Source organism: Martes martes (assembly GCF_963455335.1).
Source record: "Martes martes genome assembly, chromosome: 7".
Classification (NCBI taxonomy): domain Eukaryota; kingdom Metazoa; phylum Chordata; class Mammalia; order Carnivora; family Mustelidae; genus Martes; species Martes martes.
The window spans coordinates 30,192,793-30,211,213 of record NC_137894.1 but is presented as its reverse complement, the minus strand read 5'-3'; the positions used below and the strand labels follow the sequence as shown (position 1 = coordinate 30,211,213).

Sequence of the window (18,421 nt, the reverse complement as noted above, 5' to 3'; positions counted from 1 at the left end):
CATGCAACATAAATACAAATACAGTTACTTTCAAAACTGTCCCTAGGAGTTTGCTTTTCCCCACCCAATCCAGGATGACCTAGAGTGTCAAGATGTATCCTACTGCTTAAGAAAATAAAAATTAAGGAAATCAAATTAAAGTGATACTGAGAAGACGGTCTCCTCTCTACTTAAAATTGAACTTAACTGCATCCCCAAGAGCTTAGAGCCTGATGCAGGGCTCAATCCCAGGACCCTGGGATCATGACCTGAGCCGAAGGCAGAGGCTTTTAATCCACTGAGCCACCCAGGCGCCCCAGAGAAAACCCTATTTTTAAAAGTACATAAAAAGAACCAAACACCCTTCCCAAACACAGGGTGAAGGATATGAATAAGCAATATACAGAAAAGGAAGCAGAAATGGGCAGTGGCAGAGAACAGGGAAATCCGAATCAGAATAATGTAATTTTCTAGCTACCCAAATGGCCAAAATAAAGAAGTTTGATAACCCAGTGTTAACCAAAGATGGGGAAATGAATGCTCTTACGGAAGTACACCCTAGGGGAGCCTAGGTGGCTCAGTCAGTTGAGCATCGGGCTCCGGATTTCGCTCAGGTCATGATCTCAGGGTCGTGAAATCAAGCCCTCCACTGGGCTCGGGCTGAGCATGGAGCCTGCTTAAGAATTTCTCTCCATGGGGCACCTGGGTGGCTCAGTGGGTTAAAGCCTCTGCCTTCGGCTCAGGTCATGATCCCAGGGTCTTAGGATCCAGCCCCGAATCAGGCTCTCTGCTCAGCAGGGAGCCTGCTTCCTCCTCTCTCTCTGCCTGCTTCTCTGCCTTGCTTGTGATCTCCGTCTGTCAAATAAATAAATAAAATCTTAAAAAAAAAAAATAAGTTTCTCTTCAGGATGCTTGGGTGGCTCGGTTGGTTGGGCATCTGCCTTCGGGTCAGGTCATGATCTCAGGGTCCTGGGATCGAGTCCCACACCGGGCTCCCTGCTTGGCGGGGAGTCTGCTTCTCCCTTTCCTCCTCACCTCTGCTTATGCACACTTGCTCTCTCTCTCTCTCTCTCTCTCTGACAAATAAATAAATCTTAAAAAAAAAAAAAAGACTCTCTCTCTCTCCCTCTGCCCTTGCCACCACTCATGTGCTCTCTCAAAATACATACATACATACATACATAAAATCTTTAAGAAAAGATAAGACGGGTACGCTAGTATATATAGTCTGTGGCTGGAGAGAGTGAAATGGCATTCTCCATTAAAATGTAACATTCAGGGATGCCTGGGTTGCTCAGTCGTTAAGCATCTGCCCTCAGCTCAGGTCATGATCCCAGGGCCCTGGGATTGAGCCTCACACTGGGCTCCCTGCTAAGCAGGAAGCCTGCTTCTCCCTCTCCTGCTTCCCCTCCTTGTATACCCTCTCTCTTTTTCTCTCTCTGTCAAATGAATAAATAAAATCTTTTAAAAATAAAATAAAATAATATAACATTCAGGGATACTTGGCCGGCTCAGTTGGTGGAGTGTGCAACTTGTGATCTCAGGGTCCTGAGTTCATGCCCCACATTGGGTGTGGAGCCTACTTAAAAAAAAAACTGAAAGAATATATATATATATTTAGTTAGTTATTTAAAATGTAAAATACGCACATCCTTTGACCCAGTGATTTCATTTCTTGGTCTCTACCTCAAATTCTAACATATGTGCACCAGGATAAAAAGCAGTAGGATATAGCACTATATGAGAACGTAAAAAATGGAAATTGTTTCAATGTTCACCCTGAAGGGAATAATTTTTTTTTTTTAAGATTTTATTTATCTGAGAGACAGAGAAAAAGGGTGAGCATAGGGAAGGCAGAGGGAGAGAGAGAATCTCAAGCAGACTCCGCACTGAGTCTGAGACAGATATGGGACTCAATCTCACAACCCCAAGATCATGACCTGAGCTGAAATCAAGAGTCAGGTCCTTAATCAACTGAGCCATCCAGGTGTCCCAAGAATGACTGTTTTTAAACCTATGGTACATTTTTAAATTATGGTACATTTTTACTCTTAAGTACAACAAAGCAGTTTAAAAAATGAGCTCGGTCTATATAAACCAAAACAGAGAAATTCTAAGCCATACTAAGTGAAAAAACCACAATGTAGAATATATAGCCTAATGTCATTTATTTCATATATATACACGTATGTATGTAAAGGCACAGAACAGGGTCTGAATGGATACAGAGAGCCAAACGTGGCTGAGTTCTTAAAAAGCAGTGTACAATGTACAGAGAAACAAAATGGAGAGGAGGCTGGGGCTCAGGGTTGGGCAGGGGATCTGAAGGGCTGCTTATGCTTAATGTTAATCATATCAAATTTTATTCTCCACATGAACATTTTAAAGGATCGCTGACATAATTTTTTTGGTACTAAGCCTTTGTTTCTGCTATTCCATCTGCTACTCTGAAAACTATTCTTATCCATAGGGTGAGTCTATCCATTCCTTCACAGGCATTCACCGCACAATGTAATCCATTGTTAAGTCACTGTGCTTGGGGATGGTAATTCTGCTCCCCACGAAACAACACACACTGAACTTCTAACAAACATTTATAGGTTTAAAACTCTGAGTAAGAAAAAAAAAACAACCCTGAAAAGCTTAGGAAATGTCCTCTGTCCTGCGAAGAGTACAGGTGATGGATTAGAAACTTCAGAAACAGCTGAAAGTAGAAGCAGACAACAAGTGGACGATCTGGGGTCGGATCAGTCAAGGAACACACCCAGTAAGGAGATGTTAACTCTCTCTGCTCCGCCAACTACAAACCTTATTCTGGGCCCCTGGAACGTGCCCTTCTTATGTAAATACATAAAAGTTTTGTTCATTACATCTCTGTAGTCACAGTACACATAGTTTTATTTCCTTTCACCTGATGCAGTATTTTTATAATTTTATATAAATCTAATATATATAATTATATATAATATATATATAATTTTTTGTAACGTATGATTAACTATTTATTATCTAGCAACAACAGTGCGATAACGGTGGAAAACGGAAACAACCTAAATGCCCAGCAAGATAGTCATAATCCTCCATAAAACAGTCAGGAAAAGATGAAGACCGAGGTGTTGCTAAGTGAGCAAAATTAGTTGCAGATCATCCGGCCCAGTATACTCTCTTTCAAATCCAATAGAAGCACAGAAAAGTCTACAAATGTCATCAGTAATTATTTCTGCGAAACACTACAGGTGATGATTTCCCCTTTTCTCTGCATTTCCTATCTTTTCTACAAGGATCATGGATTATGTGTATTAGCATATTTATTTATTTAATTTTTTTTGGTGGTCTCTACTCCTAATGTGGGGCTCGAACTCATGACCCTGAGATCAAAAGTTATACGCTCTTCCAAATGCACCAGCCAGGTGCCCTTCTGTACTAACATTTTTAAACAAAGCATTATAATATTTACAAAGCATTATACTACTAAAAATATTCAGAGAGAAAAGGACAGAATACAAAATTGTAAAAATCATATATAACAACTTTTTAAAAGATAGGAAAGTAACAGATCGTCCATGGGAGAATTTACTTCCACTTCTCCATGTTTTTCATTCCCTCCAGTGAGCTCAGAGGAACTCTAATAAGTTCCAGGAGTGCCATCACTGCATCAAAGCATCCTGATATGGCTTTGATTTCTGATGGAGATCGTTTCAACAACTTATACAGTCACCAGCACGGTCCTGGGGTACATGAGTAACTCTCACCTTAAAGCAATTCTCATCTGACATGAGTTGCTCAGCCTTCCGCTGGTATGTTGACTCCAAAAGACTCCTGGACGTCTGCGTGTTCAGCTGGCCTCCTGTGGCCCCATTATTGTTTTCTGCCAGGTAAAGGTCAGTCACCTGCACACAGATTTCATCACTCACGATGTGCTGCAGCTGGAATCAAGCAAAGGCAAGTCATCAGTGAACCAAGAAAATATTTCTCCCTTTCATACAGTCAATCTTCCTTTGACAGTTCATCACTCAGCTCAGAAAGTTTTTTTGGTTGGTTACTTTAGGAAATTAAACACACAAAACCTGTATTTCATATTCTTGGAGAATAACTAAGCCTAAATCTTCAACAGTATCACTGGTCCTTGAGTAAAGCTTTCCTATCTATTTAAACGCAAAACTGGGGCACCTAGGTAGCTCAGTCGCTTTCGTGTCTATGTTAGGTTCAGGTCATGATCCCAGGGTCCTAGGATCAAGTCCCATGTGGAGTTCCCTGCTCAGTGGGGAGCCTGCTTTTCCCTCTCCCTCCGCTTGTGCTCTGTCAAATAAATAAAATCTTTGCCAAAAAAAAAAAAAAAAAAAAAAGGCAAAAGCATAAGCAGCTCATATTACTGTGCTGCTTATTTCAAGTTCTAAGGAACTGTAAAACAATTTCACATGAAAGAAAATTCTCATGGATTCCTGTTTTTATGGTGGTTCTTCACCATTTACAATTTGCTTTCACTCTCATTCTCATTTGATCTACACAACTACCCTAGGAAAGAGGCTGAAGGGGGTGCCCTATTACCCAGGAGACAAATTTCCATTTTAGATGAGAACACTCACTGTGTGCCAAGGTGAGGACAGGGGCTGTGGAGAACCATGAAAGCAAGATCCCTCTCTATATTCTCAGCCTGAGTACAAAGTCTGACACTCACTAGGTATTCAAGAATCAGTTGCTGAATCACTTACCCAGGGGTTCTCAGCTGAAGGAACAGAGTTAGGACTAATTTCAAGCTTCCTGACCCCTAGGCCAATATTCTTTCTAATACATTACTTATTTTTCTACATCAAATAAAAAATATAGTACTTAAATTATAAATGTTAATTGACTCAATTTCAACAAAGGTCAATCACTACTGACTGTTGGTAATTATTGAGAATATGTTGTTCTTTTTTTTTTTCCTAAAGATTTTATTTGTCAGAGGGAGAGAGTGAGCACAAGCAGGGGGTGCAGCAGGCAGAGGGAGAAGCAGGCTCTCTGCCAAACAAGGAGCCCGATGTGGGACTCGATCCCAGGAACCTGAGATCACGACCTGAGCCGAAGGCAGACGCTTAAGCAACTGAGCCACCCAGGCGCCCCATGACTCTGTTCTTAAACTATCTGATGATTAGAATGTTTAACCGTTTAGAGTTTCCATTTTCACAGGTCATGACTATATATATATACATATACATATATATATATATATATTTTTTTTTTAAAGATAGTATTTATTTATTTGACAGAGGTCACAAGTAGGCAGAGAGGCAGGCAGAGAGAGAGGAAGGAAGCAGGCTCCCTGCTGAGCACAGAGCCCAATGTGGGGCTCGATCCCAGAACCCTGGGATCATGACCTGAGCCGAAGGCAGAGGCTTTAACCCACTGAGCCACTCAGGCGCCGCCCATGACTGTATTTCTATTGTGGAATAAAAATTCCCTCAAATGAAACTTCACTCATAAAAAAATGCCAGAGAATGTGAAAAAACATATACAAGAAGAAAGCAAAATGTTAACTGCAATATCAATTTGTCTATTTTACTTTAAAATTCTCAAAAACCACTAAGCCATTCTATTTTTAGGAAGATACATCCTTTTTGAAGTGCTAGTAACTATGACAACTACTTATTTTTAACATTTAAAAAAGTCTTAAATGACAAGTATGTGTATTTGTAGATAAATGGACACAGTACAAGGTCAGAAGGGTGACTGATCTGACAGTGGTAGAAAGGCCACCAACTAGAAATGGTTACATTATAATTAGTCCACACAATAGGCTCTCAGGTGGCCAATAAAATAATGCCTATGATAACCTGATAACATAGGAAGTAGCTTAAGATACACTGTTGGGGGGTAGGCAGTGTAAAAAAAAAAAGTATATCTAAAGCATGGTCCATACCTCGTAGACACTTCTGGTTAAGACCTTCTTGCTGAAAAAGACCATGTCACTGACTCCCCATCCACACCCTCTTCTTGGCTATCTGGCCCCTCCTAGAATCTTTGAAAAGGGCAGGCCTATAAAATCAGGGACAAATGGAGAGCTCACACTCCCAAGCTAGGCTGCTGAGATTCTCCCTCTTTGTAATTTGAAATGACACCATGAATGTGTTTGGTAGACTTTTTACAGACGAGCATCTAGATGGAAAGGTCAAGCAATGCTGGGGCCAGAGGCACCGCCATGGCAAGTCAAAGCCCCAGGGGGCTGGAGAAGCCTTGAGTACATGGCCAAATGTCCATCTGCAGAGAGAAGCATGAGAATGAAGCAGATTTCCAGAAAGAAGGCATGCAGAAGAAAAAAACCCAAAAGCAAAAAAAAAAAAACACCCCAAAACCCAAAAAACTTCCCAGTACAATCCCTACATTGGCCATTTTCTGAGTTCTGTACTAGGTATCTGTGAGACCACCTACTGTGTTCTTAAGATAAATCTCTATTGAACTACAGCTGATCCCTGAACAACGTGAGGGGTGGGACACCAACCCTCCACACAACTGAAAATCTGCATATAACTTTTGAACCTGCCTCAAACCTAACTAGTCACATACTGTGGCCGATAAGCCTCACTGATAGCAAAAACAGTCAATGAACAAATATTTTGTATGTTATATGTATCATATACCATATTTACAATAAAGCTAGAAAATATTAGGAAAATCCTAAGAGAAAATGCATTTATAGTGCTATGCTGTACTCATTGAGAAGAATCCAAGTGTTAGTGGACCAGCGCAGTTCAAAGGCCTGCTGTTCAAGCAGCAGCTGTACTCTGGAAAAGGTAAACGTATAGCTTAACCTTGAAATATATGTTCTACCTCTGGTCAGCAATGAACTCTGGGGGAACATCAAACAGGATAACGAGAATGAGAGGAAATATGCCTCCAACTGAGGAGTAAGGTGAGAAGCATGAACATATGTTTTAAAAACACTGGATTTGGGGGTGCCTGGGTGGCTCAGTCAGTTAAACATTTGACTCTTGATTTTGGTTCAGGCTGTGATCGCACGGTTGTGGGCCTGAGCCCCACACGTCAGGCTCTGTACTCAGCGTGGAGTCTGCTTGAGATTCTCTCCCTCTGCCCCTCCCCACCCCGCCCCCTGCCGCGCACACGCGTGTGTGTGTACACATGCACGTGCGCTCTCTCTCTCTCAAATAAAACCATAAAAAACAACAACACTGTATTTGGGGTTCTGGACAAAACCTATTTCTTATTAAAAAGATTAGACATTATGCATTACTGACTCAAAATCATAACCAGGTGCTTCTAATAAATGGATAATTATATCTATTGTTTCAGAAACCAATCTCAAGCTTATGGAAGTTAATTCTACTGGATTTTTAAAGTTGCTGTGCTGCCAGTGTGAGAGACATACTTCCACACTGGGATGCAGAAGCACACGATAACTGGAGTCTTTGTTGCACATATATCCAGATTTTCCATATATTTAGATTTGTTTGTACCCATATAATGATTTCCATCAGGAAGGCCTCTTAACGTCTTCGACTTCCAGGAAAGAAACTGAATACCTGACAACCTTCATGAAGATGCCAAGATTCAGTTATGTGAAGTGTTTCTGAGCAGATCCTGCGAAAGGGCGCAGAGCCATGCGTCCTTCCAAAATCAAGGCAAAAAAAAAAAAAAGCCTGGGTACTTTGCAAAGAATTCCATATTCTACTCCAAGAAAACACTGAGCAACAAGTTTTTACTCCCCATAGTGGCAGTGAGGACTCTAGAACTTTCTTTGTCAAGTTTTCACTTTAAAAAAAGTGACGCACCAACAACATATTCTGATCCCTTCGGAAATTCAGAAGTCAAGGCAAAAGTGGAAACCTGACTATGTGCTATAAATTATCACAGCTGTAAAGAACATATTCACAAGCTCCACAGGAACACACCACAAAACCAACCACGAATCTAAGTCAAGCGGAACCTCAGAGAGGGAGGTAGGCATAGTATTACAGAAGATGTAGGGAACCATTCCTGCAGAAGAACTTCAAATGTCAAATGAGCAAAGAACACAGAATCACCAACACCTCAGACATGCAAGTGCTCCCCGCTGAGAGCTCCCCACTGGGCGATCAGGTAAGAGCTGGGCCAGGACCAGGGCTCGCGCTACAGGTAGGCAGCAGGAGAGGGGCAGCACACCCGGGCAGTGCTAGGCTCTTTCAACTGTGAGGGGCATACTGAGCGGAGCCAAGGACTCCATTTAGCGGCTGAAGCACTCCCGCTCTGTTAACACGGGCGATCCAACATCACGTTAACCTCCCCCTTTCTGCTAGAGAGCCATACGTCCATAAACATCGCTTGAGCAAACTGCCCTTTTTTCTCCAAGAGAAATCTTGCCTTTTCTCTTTGCCTCATCCATCTTTAGGTAAGGACCCCTTCCCTCACCAAACCTAGCCTCCACCATGCCCTCACCTGTCTGACAATGCTCTGGATTAGTTTGTCCATGGTGAAGGCAATGTAGGCGTGAATGGTGAACATCTCTCTCAACGAATCTTCATATTGTGACGAGTCTATGTTGCCATCGAGCAGGCTCCGCACCATGTCCAGGAAAGCTGGGTAATAATCTTCCACGTCAACATCCACTGTGGGAGAGATGGGAGAGGTAAGGCCTTACCCTGCTATGAAGAGGTCAGGAGAGACGTCAGGGTCAAACCCCGAGCTGGCCTAAAGCGCCTCTGATGGAAGAAGCCTGGGTAGTCAAACATACACACCGCGTCAGCGGTAGGCAGAAGTGCAATTTGACAGGCGCTACAATGGCCAGTGCTGTCTATCAGAAGACAGTGACACTGCAACTTTAACGGGGGCTCTAACACTCTATCCACGCCAGAGAAACACTCCATTATAGTACAGCGCACTCTGCCTGATAGGAGAGCAGAATGTCCCAGGGAAGAAGTTTCTTCAAAAAGTTGCTGGCTCTCCTGCAGAGAAGAACCTGCCCTCCCAGCCTGCAGAGAGCATTCCTCACACAGGTCACTTGCTCATAAAGCTATTTCAATGAAGCATGAAGTGCAGATGAGAAAAGGCAGACAGCACCACACTCAAGCCCTGGGAAACCCCTCAGAAACAGAAAAATCGGAGCGCAAATTAAATCCCATATGAATAATGAGGTAACCTGCATTTGTCAAAGTCCTTCTGTTTAAAAATGGATTCCCAACGTTGTACTTCACAAATTACATTAAATGATCTGTGCTCGCTGTGCATGAATCACTTCAACCAGCAGCTAGAATCTTATCAGTTGTTACAGAGACATTCACCTGGCAACTCACAGAGTGCAAAAAGAAGCATAAAAGGACTGTGCCTTTAACTTATACAAGACTGATTTACTGATCTCTGGAGCTGGCAATCAAGACGGTGGTATGAGGGGGTCACTGGGGTGTTGGTTATACTGGTTCTTGATCCAGAGGCTGGTTACACAGGTGTGTTCACTTTGTAAAAATTCACTGAGGTACACAATTTGGATTTGTATCTTTTTCTATTTGTACGTTGCACCTTGATAAAAAGCTCACTAAACTGAAAAAAAAAAAAAAATTACAAGAACTCTTTTGTCCCTGACATCTGGTTACCCACTTTTAAAGTCTATACAGAGAAAACAGGTGGGGAGCAAAAGCTAAGTCCATCTCCGTTTATCTGAAGTGTGATGGGCTCATCAAAGACATGCAAAACAGAGCATACGGTTTAAAAGAAACTGGCTTAACTTTCACCACAGCACTTCACCTTGTTCGGACCCAAAGCACAGGCACGGGCTGTGCTACTGAGGCAGATGCTTTCACGCCAGAATAATGCTGGGAGCACAAGCCAGACTTGTGCCCATGAGCTATGATTGGTGCGAGGCTTGCTGTTACCACTCAAGACACAACAACATAAGCCTCAAACCAGGTTAAGTCAGTGGTCAACCCAGGATTAGACTATTTGCTCTCTGATTTCTACCCAAGCAGATGGAATCACCACTCCTGAGATCCAAAAGTTGTCTCTCTCAAGCTAGGACTGCCGAGAGAAAGGGTTCTAACATTAATATCCAGGGTCATTAGCTCTTCAACAGATAGAAAATTAGGACCACAGGTGGGCTTCTTACAGTATCAACAGTTTAGAAAATTTTTAAAAAGATAATTCACTCCACAGATTGGCTATTTCTTCAAGGGTACAGAAGAAAGGCCCCACGGAAAAAGTTTTTGGCTCACAGCTCAAAAACCTCATTTATGAAAGGAATAGTTCTCTAGAAGCCAGCAACAGAGAATCACATAAAGCACATGACGGCTTCCTCAGCCCGCATTTATTTTTCCCTTCTCCTGTGTTCTCTATCTTCATTCTTGTTCTGTCTGGTCCACTGTCTCACACCGTCTCTTGACTTCCAATCTCCTTTCCATAAACTATTTCTATTTATTAAAGAATGAGCCATGAACCTCACTGGCCAAGAAGCCCTGCCCACACATATCTGAGAAAATTCACATCTGCCTGAGGCATGAATAACTTGGAATTTGTATTCCATCATGGAGCAGAATGGACTGTGACATTCTAGCCCCACTCTGTCCTTTAACACGCTCTGCAATACCCCAGGGATCTGCCATTTGGGAAACTGACGGTGAGTGACACCCGCTCCCCAGGTGGCCACAGCAGCAGCTACTGAATGGTCACAATCCTAGCACCACACAGGGAGCTTCCCTACTCACCCCAAGCCTCCCAACAATCCTACAAGGTATTAAGGAGCACCACCATTTCGCAGGTACATAGCTTTGGGGAGCTGAAGGAAGGTCACACAACCAGTCAACTGCAGAGCTAGGATCTGTACGCCGGTCAGGCCCTAAGGCCTGCCCACCTGTGCTTGATGTGTGAAAGGCGGCAGTCTCGCATCTAATTCAGCTCTGAGGCCCCCCAACCCCTCACATCGTCCAGAAACCAACAGTCTAAGCACTCACTAGGTTCTTTGAGACGTAGCTGGATGGCAGGGCTGTCGCTCTTGTCTCGTTTTATGCCCAGCACTTCCCGTTCCCACTCTCTCTCTCGGTTTTCTTCTTCAATCTGCCGTTCAGCCTGGGAGCAAATCCGCAGTAGGCGCGAGCAGAGGATCTGGTGCAGCCGCATGAAGATATACCAGTTGTTATTAACATAGAAGAGGTTGTACACTTCATCCATCCCCCTTAGCTTCTGAGCTGCTGTGTTACTAAACAGTAGCTTGGACTTAGGGGGACTGCCCCCAACACCATTGTGCTTCTTAGCTGCCCCTGTGGCTTCATCTACATCCATCTCTTCTTCTTCCTCTTCCTCCACATCCGAAAGATCACCTCTCTGAGCAAAGAGCAGATCTGGAATGAAATGATGCATGATTTGCTTGATTTTGTACTTGTCCTCCTTCTGAATGCCTGTCTGCCTCTTCACGTGGTGGATAATCAAAGCAGCGGCATCTTCCAGGATCTGTTTGTCTTCGTAGGCAAGGGAGAGGTGTGGGCCAACAGGTACACCAGCATTGTCTTCTGTAGCCTGCTCTTGCCTCTAACAGGAGAGAGACGCAAAGTATTACGTGACATGTGTCCAGCAACAACAAACAGACCTACGAGACCACGCCAGCAGTCCATGCCACTACTAACCACAGTGGCAACCATCTTCCAACCCGCAACTTGCAGAAACAGATACAGATAATGCGGGAGGTGGTCTGACACCAAGATACTGGTATTTTCTAGACTGTGAAGACTTACTGGGGACAATGGGACAAAACTGGGACCATCTTTGAAAATTCTGTGTTAGTGTTTATGGAGAGTACTACAGGAGGTCCAGGATTTGAGGTTTCCAATCTGGGGTGGGGGTGCGGAAGGTGACAAATCTAACAAAACTGGCAGAACAGGGATACTTACTGAAGGCTACTTAAGAGCTCATTCTACCACTCTCTTCCCCGCTTCCATCTATGTTTGACATTATCATGATACAACACTTAAAGATCCAAGATCATGTAACTTTTAGGAATTCTCAATCATATTGTATTTATATCTCTATCCATACCCCATGACTGTGAGCCCCAAGAGAGCAGGATTAATTTCTTAATCATCACTATATCCTGCCTCCCAGTACTATATACACTCCTGGTAAGTATGCCAAATGAAGATTAGAAAGTATCTGGGGATTAATGATGAGTGTTTCAGTTGTGGGAAGCTGACAGGGCTACGTGAATGAAGACGAGGTATGGTTTTGAGGGAAACAGACAGGACAGTGGTAGAGGGAGGCAGCAGGCACAGACAAAGCCAGGATGGTAAACCAGGAAACCAGTGTAGCAGCTCGGGAGTAAAGGTGAGGTTTACAGTGACAGAATCAGGAAGAGAAGTCTGGGACAAGTCTGAAGCAAGAATCGACATGTCTCAGAGGGTCTTGCTTTCGTATGCCAAAGGTAATTTCCAGGAGTCCAAGCCACACTGAGCATAAAGACTGGGTCCTCTCACGGATATAAAACGTCCAGCTCACCTCATCATAGATGCTCTCAATCTCGTTAAGCAAGCTCTTGGACCTCAGGACCTTGGTGTCATTCTGTTTAAAGTTGATGCCCTGGTGGTCCAGTGACTTCAGGTAGTATTTCTCATTTTGCTCTCTCCAGACCTTGTTAAAGCCTCTCTGGGCTTCTCGCCATTCTTCCTCTTTCATCTTCAACCTGGGGGGGGGGGGCGGGGGGAGGTAGAAACAACAAGACGTGGGAATCCAGATGTGGGAATTTTAAGGGAGAGAGTTAAAGTCCTTGGATTTGAATCCTCACTCTGCCATACTAGACTGTTTCCTTATCGAGGAAATAGGGATAACAGTACCTACTCTCTAAGGGTTTGTTTTTTATTTTATTTTTTAAAAATACTTTATTTGAGAGAGATGGAAAGTGAGTGGAGACAAAGCACCAGCAGGGAGCAGGGAGAGGCAGAAGGAAACTCCCAGCTGAGCAGAGAGCCCAAGGAGGGCTCGAACCCAGAGCCCCGGGATCTTGACCTGAGCTGAAGGCAGATGCTTAACCAACTGACCCACCCAGGTGCCCGTCTAAGGGTTCAGAAGTGAGAAATGTGTCAGACTTACTTTATTTCAAAAGTCAAAAGATACAATAGGTCAAAATTGTTGGCAACTTGGGATACTGTTATTCAAATTGTTATATTGTTATTCAACCCAGGCTTGAACTCTGTTACCTGAGGAACTGACTCATCCAGGACTTATTTTGGGGAGGTAATTTGTCCCAAAGTCAGAAATTTTCCCTAGAATGTTATTTCTCAACAGCATTTCACAGAATACACTTGAAAAGGGGGCTCACTTCCTTGGCCAGCTGAAACAAGCACATCTCTTTGCAGCAGGACTTCTAAGAACATTCACTACGCTAATGTAAATGCAAAAGTCCAAGAGCAGAGAACTTGCACAGTAACGCTCCTTTGCACAGTTTGGGAATTTCTGATGGCAACAAATGATCTTAACACTCCAAAAGTGAGGAGAGTAAAATCAAAACCAGCACTGGAACTGCAGAGTATCCTACATCTCAAAGCCAAAAGTTAAGTGCTGCTGGCACGGCAGGAAGAGGAACAGCCTGCGCCAGCTCTTGAGCGGGAGACTAGGGAGGGACAATAAAAGCCAGGCTGCTGCGAGCCACATAGCACATAAGAATCCCGTCATCACTGTTGCAGGTGATATTGAGAGATGGTCCAGCTGTTGGCTGGCATTCACAGTGTAGTCCAAAGCGCCATGGCCTTGAAGGAGCCTGTGGCTCATCGGCTCTAGCTCTGGCCTCCTTGATCTTAGGTGGGTACAGGTACAAGAGCCCCTCTACACTTCAGGCTGAAGCCTTGACAGGAGGAAAAAGGAAGACGTTCTCGGTACAAATGGCAAGCTAGACTTTTTAAATAAAACATCAATTTTACAGAGACGAAAGAGTGATTTTCCTTATTAAAAAACAAAGATGTTAACAAAGGTTAGTATTGAGTGGCAGGAATGTGGGAGGTTGTATTCTACTTTGTTCTTTTCTGTATTTTAAAGTATTCCCTTAAACACACAGCTTTCACTATGGACTTTCAAGGTATGTTCTCTACTGCTGGTTACATAGAACCCCATCAAGAAGCTCCATTATCCCATGGTGCACCTAATTTCCAACAACCAGTGCTGGGGCAAAATGGAAGTCTCATGGGATAGCAACCAGGTTGAAAATGAGGGCCTTGGGATGCCTGGGTGGCTCAGTCGTTGAGTGTCTGCCTTCAGCTCAGGTCATGATCCCAGGGTCCTGGATCGAGCCCCGCATCAGGCTCCCTGCTCAGCAGGAAGCCTGCTTCTCCCTCTCCCACTCCTCCTGCTTGTGTTCCCTCTCTTGCTGGGTCTCCTTCTGTCAAATAAATAAAAAAAACTTAAAAATTAAAAAAAAGAGAAAATGGGGGCCTTATCTATTGGGACACCGAATCGGTCATGAAGCACACTAAAGCTTGAAAGGCACATTCAGTTAGTTACCTTTTAAGGACAATTGGGACAGCAATGGAAGGGTTCTTCCTCAGACCATCAATGATGTCAGCTGCTTTATCAGCATATATCCTCTGGAGTGCTTTTCGATGAATAACTTCCGATGTGCCTCCGAGGGTGTTGTCCAAGCGAAATTTGGCTTGTTCCTCAGCAGACAAGCGAGAAAGCTTCTTCTGTATTGCTTCCAGAACCCGGATCGTTGCCAGATTGGTCTCTAAAACTACATCAAGCTAAAGCAAAAGACAGAGTGTGCTCAGGACCCACACCAGAATGGAACAGCAGTCAAAAGTATGAAGTAGGGAGCCAAATTCCTTGGATTTGAATCCCACCTCTGCCATAGTAGCCACACAAGATTCTATTTCCTTATCAATAAAATAGGGATAACCTCACGTACTCTCATAGGCTGTTTTCTAGATTAGATGATATAATCCTAATAAAGGGTTTAGTGCAAGGCCTGGCACAAAACACCCAATTAATGATAGATAAGTGGTAGTTGTTACTACTAACACCACCAGTGTGCTTTGCTTAGTACTACTGACCCCAAACCACAGGGACCTCACATCAGGCAACCTTACTGATACTTTCCCCTGAACTTTCCTGGATTGCTGAAATCTGTTAGGAATGATAAAATGAAACAAAACAAACACACAACAATCAGAAGACCATTCAAAGATGATAAATCAGTCTTATATGTGAGGTTTTTCAGGTTAACTTGAAATATTTAAATATTTAAAAGCCTTGTTCTACATCCAGTAATAGTAAGAGCAGTGACTACCATTCCTTGAGGACTTCAATGTCCTACCTGTGGGTAATCATTTAAATTCTAATAGAACTCCTGCCACTTACTTTCTGGCAAGGGCCTAGCCAGACCTGGTGAAGGACAGGACTGGCAACCTTTGAGTAACTCTTTTGCTAGGCTCCATACAACATTCTCTATACAAGAAACAGAAAACGAAGTAAACAAGAAGTCTCAGGGTCCCGTGACCAAATGTCTGTGGAGGAGTTCCCAGGGTGGCAGCGTCGGCTGAGCGTCCGACTCTTGGTTTTGGCTCAGGTCAGGATCTCAGGGTCCTGAGATGGAGCCCCTCGGGGGGCTCAGCGCAGAGTCCGCTTGATATTTCTCTCTCTCTCTCCCCCTGCCCCTCCCCTGCTCAGGCACATGTGCATGCACATGTACTCTCTCAAGCAAATAAATTAAAAAAAAAAAAAAAAAAAAAAGGAAGGAAGTGTCCCAAAGTAATTCTGATGAGCAGGACCCCCTACTGACCATCAATGCACAGGTAGTGTGATCAAGAAATAAATGTTTTTATTCAAGCCACTGAAATTTGGGGGTTGTCTGCACTGCAGGATCACTAACCTATCCTGATATATAAAGGAATGCTCCTTCAAACTAGCCCATCCTACCCAATCCTAAGCACATGCACACACATCTTCATCATCATGCCTGTAACTGCAGATGGAAAATGCAGATGCTGCCTTTTACAGGCACACCAGTTGAGATTAGGAACATCCTGTCAGAAAAAGATGCCAATCTTTGCTTTCTAACTTCTCATCTAACCTTACTAAACGTAGGTAACAGGGAAATGCTTTCTTCACCCTGATACAACTTTCCATGGAAGTTAGCATCTGTCATGATCTTGTTTTGTGCAAATGGTGGAAACTCCTCATGAACACTGCGGCCAGTCACCTGCGAGTGGCCAAGCAACATGCGGCCCTTCATTCAAGACATATCAGAAACAGCTGAATCATGTGGGAAAGGGGAACGGCTGGCAGAGCCTAATCCGCATGGGTTTAAAAAAAGAGCAAGTTCTCACCCATCTATATGAATAAACAGGGCCAGTCACTTTCATATAATAAATACTTTAAATAGGATGCAAATCATTTTACCTCTTCCAACACACTGAACATTCCCTTTTTGTTGATGAGATCCGTGAGCTAGACGTTTTAACACACCGGGGATTCTGAGCCCACTCTCCGTACTCCTACTCTGGGTATGGGGTTCTACCAGCTCACTTATTTACTCCAGCTCTTCCTTTCCCAACCGCTTCAAAATAAAACCCAAATTTCACTTTCTTTCACAAGGAGCCAAGTTAACAAATCTGGAGAGAAGAATTCCAGTTCTCACAGGAGAGCTGGTTTGCTAACCACGTCAAGATACCAGCTAAGAGTAACATTACACACTTTAAATAATTAAACCTCTTTAAGAAAGCCCAGTCAGCCTTGAGATACTTTTTTGTATACCCTATAAAACACAATAACCTTTAAAATGCTGTTAAAAATTCAAGGAATTATTATTCAGCCATCAATGGATAACTTCAAAAGGGTTCAAGTGGCCTAGATAGGTCACACTTGCCCTAAAATATTATTAATGTATTTGACTAACTCAAAAAGCATTCTAAGTAGGACAATAAGCATTTACCAGTGAAGAACATGAGACTTTGGCTCTCCAGTCTTAAAAAGCCAAGCCTCACAGACAGATATTTAAAATATTTTAGCATTTAGTGCCTCCCATTTCCACAACCTCCAAATGATAAAGGAGCTTGTACCTCAAAGCGTTCATCTTCACAACGATAGATGTGTTCTTCATACTGGGTTTTCTTGGAACTAACAAAGGTGGAGTCCTCAGACCAGGAAGGGAAGGAAACCCAAGTATCATTTAGAACCTTTGGGTAAAAGAAGATAAACTGAAGCTAAAGTGTAACAAAGCTTTCTGGTAATCAAGCATTCTTAGTAAAAAGACAGACACAACTCTAGGGGATGAGAGAAAGCACCAACATTACAGCTTTCACCTTTAACATGTTTGCAAAGATCGGAAAGGTTCTGGACAAAAAAATAAAACATTTTCTTCTGAGAAAAGACAGAGAAGGGTCTTGATGTCCTTATTCACATAGATTCTCGATCCCTGGTGTCACTCCCTTCTGGAGGAAGGAGAAGACTCAGAGCTGACCCTTTCTAGGGAAGGCCTTACCTCTTTACAGAGAGGGGTCCGTCCTGTACACTTGGGCTGCTGGTAACTCTTCGGTAGGGCTCGGTAGCTGGAGCCCAACCGTTTACAAGAGGCATAATCTATCTCCATGGCAATGCCCTCTGTGGCTCGTTCCTTTGGAAAGGTTTCCAGATGTACAGACTCCTTATAGCCCAGAAAGTTTTTAAACCAATTAAACAATTCAGGGAATTTCCTGAAGAATCAAACCAAAAACTGGTGAGCAATCAGAAGCATGATGCAGTTATCCTGAGGTATAGCTACTACTATTTGGTGTTGGGTCAGAACTTAACTACCAGGGACAAATTCCAATAACAATTATTATTTCCTGCCTAAGAAGTTCTGCTTCTGAGCATCTGGGTTCCCCTTTTCTTGTAGAGCACTCCAAGACTGGTTAGGGTACTGATGGAAGAGTTACACTGAAACTAAGCAATAACCAGCTGTTCTAGTCAAGAAGACTGCTTGAATGCTCAGATCATTCTTAGGTTGTCAAATACAGTCAAGATTCTAGAACCCCAGAGGAGACTGGTCTCTATAAACATCCAACACTGGTCAGCACACTGGGAAACCATTAGTCTTGGCCAATGCCCTCTCTGCCTACTTTTTCATCTGTAGTTAAACTAGAATAATTCCCAGAGGACTCCTATGACACTGACATTTTATGAGTCAACCAACTGACCCACCATGATCAAATTATGGTTGCCCATCACATACCCTCCACCCATCAGCCCTGAGCCCCTCACTCCACTTACCCCAGGAAAGGAGAGACTAGCTGCACAAGTTCAGCCCGAGAGATCACCTCCTGGTTAAAGATAACAAGACAGCGCAGGAAATTCTCATAGGCCTCTGCACTCCGCAGAGCCTTTCGGACCTTATGGAGACAACCAGAAGAGAAACAGTTAGATGGGAAATCAAGAGATCCTGGATTGCTTTTAAAAGATTGGGGAAATTTAAACAGTTATTTGATGATATTAAAGGAGCTGATGTTAGTTTTTTTATTTTTTTTTTTTA

The 18,421-nt window shown here is 43.2% G+C and overlaps 1 protein-coding gene across 3 annotated transcripts in view; it reads right to left on the bottom strand.

The window, feature by feature from the left end:
• The window catches only part of SIN3A (SIN3 transcription regulator family member A), a 67,889-nt gene that overhangs the window by 13,589 nt on the left and 35,879 nt on the right, over positions 1 to 18,421 (bottom strand). For all 3 annotated transcript variants that reach the window (XM_080808735.1, XM_080808737.1, XM_080808736.1), the window contains exons 10-17: positions 18,163 to 18,281; positions 17,396 to 17,606; positions 16,974 to 17,090; positions 14,419 to 14,657; positions 12,424 to 12,607; positions 10,890 to 11,463; positions 8,389 to 8,558; positions 3,732 to 3,905 (exon numbers count right to left, since the gene is read on the bottom strand). In XM_080808735.1, the coding sequence (XP_080664861.1) occupies positions 3,732 to 3,905; positions 8,389 to 8,558; positions 10,890 to 11,463; positions 12,424 to 12,607; positions 14,419 to 14,657; positions 16,974 to 17,090; positions 17,396 to 17,606; positions 18,163 to 18,281 (1,788 nt within the window). The remainder of the gene's footprint in view (positions 1 to 3,731; positions 3,906 to 8,388; positions 8,559 to 10,889; positions 11,464 to 12,423; positions 12,608 to 14,418; positions 14,658 to 16,973; positions 17,091 to 17,395; positions 17,607 to 18,162; positions 18,282 to 18,421) is intronic.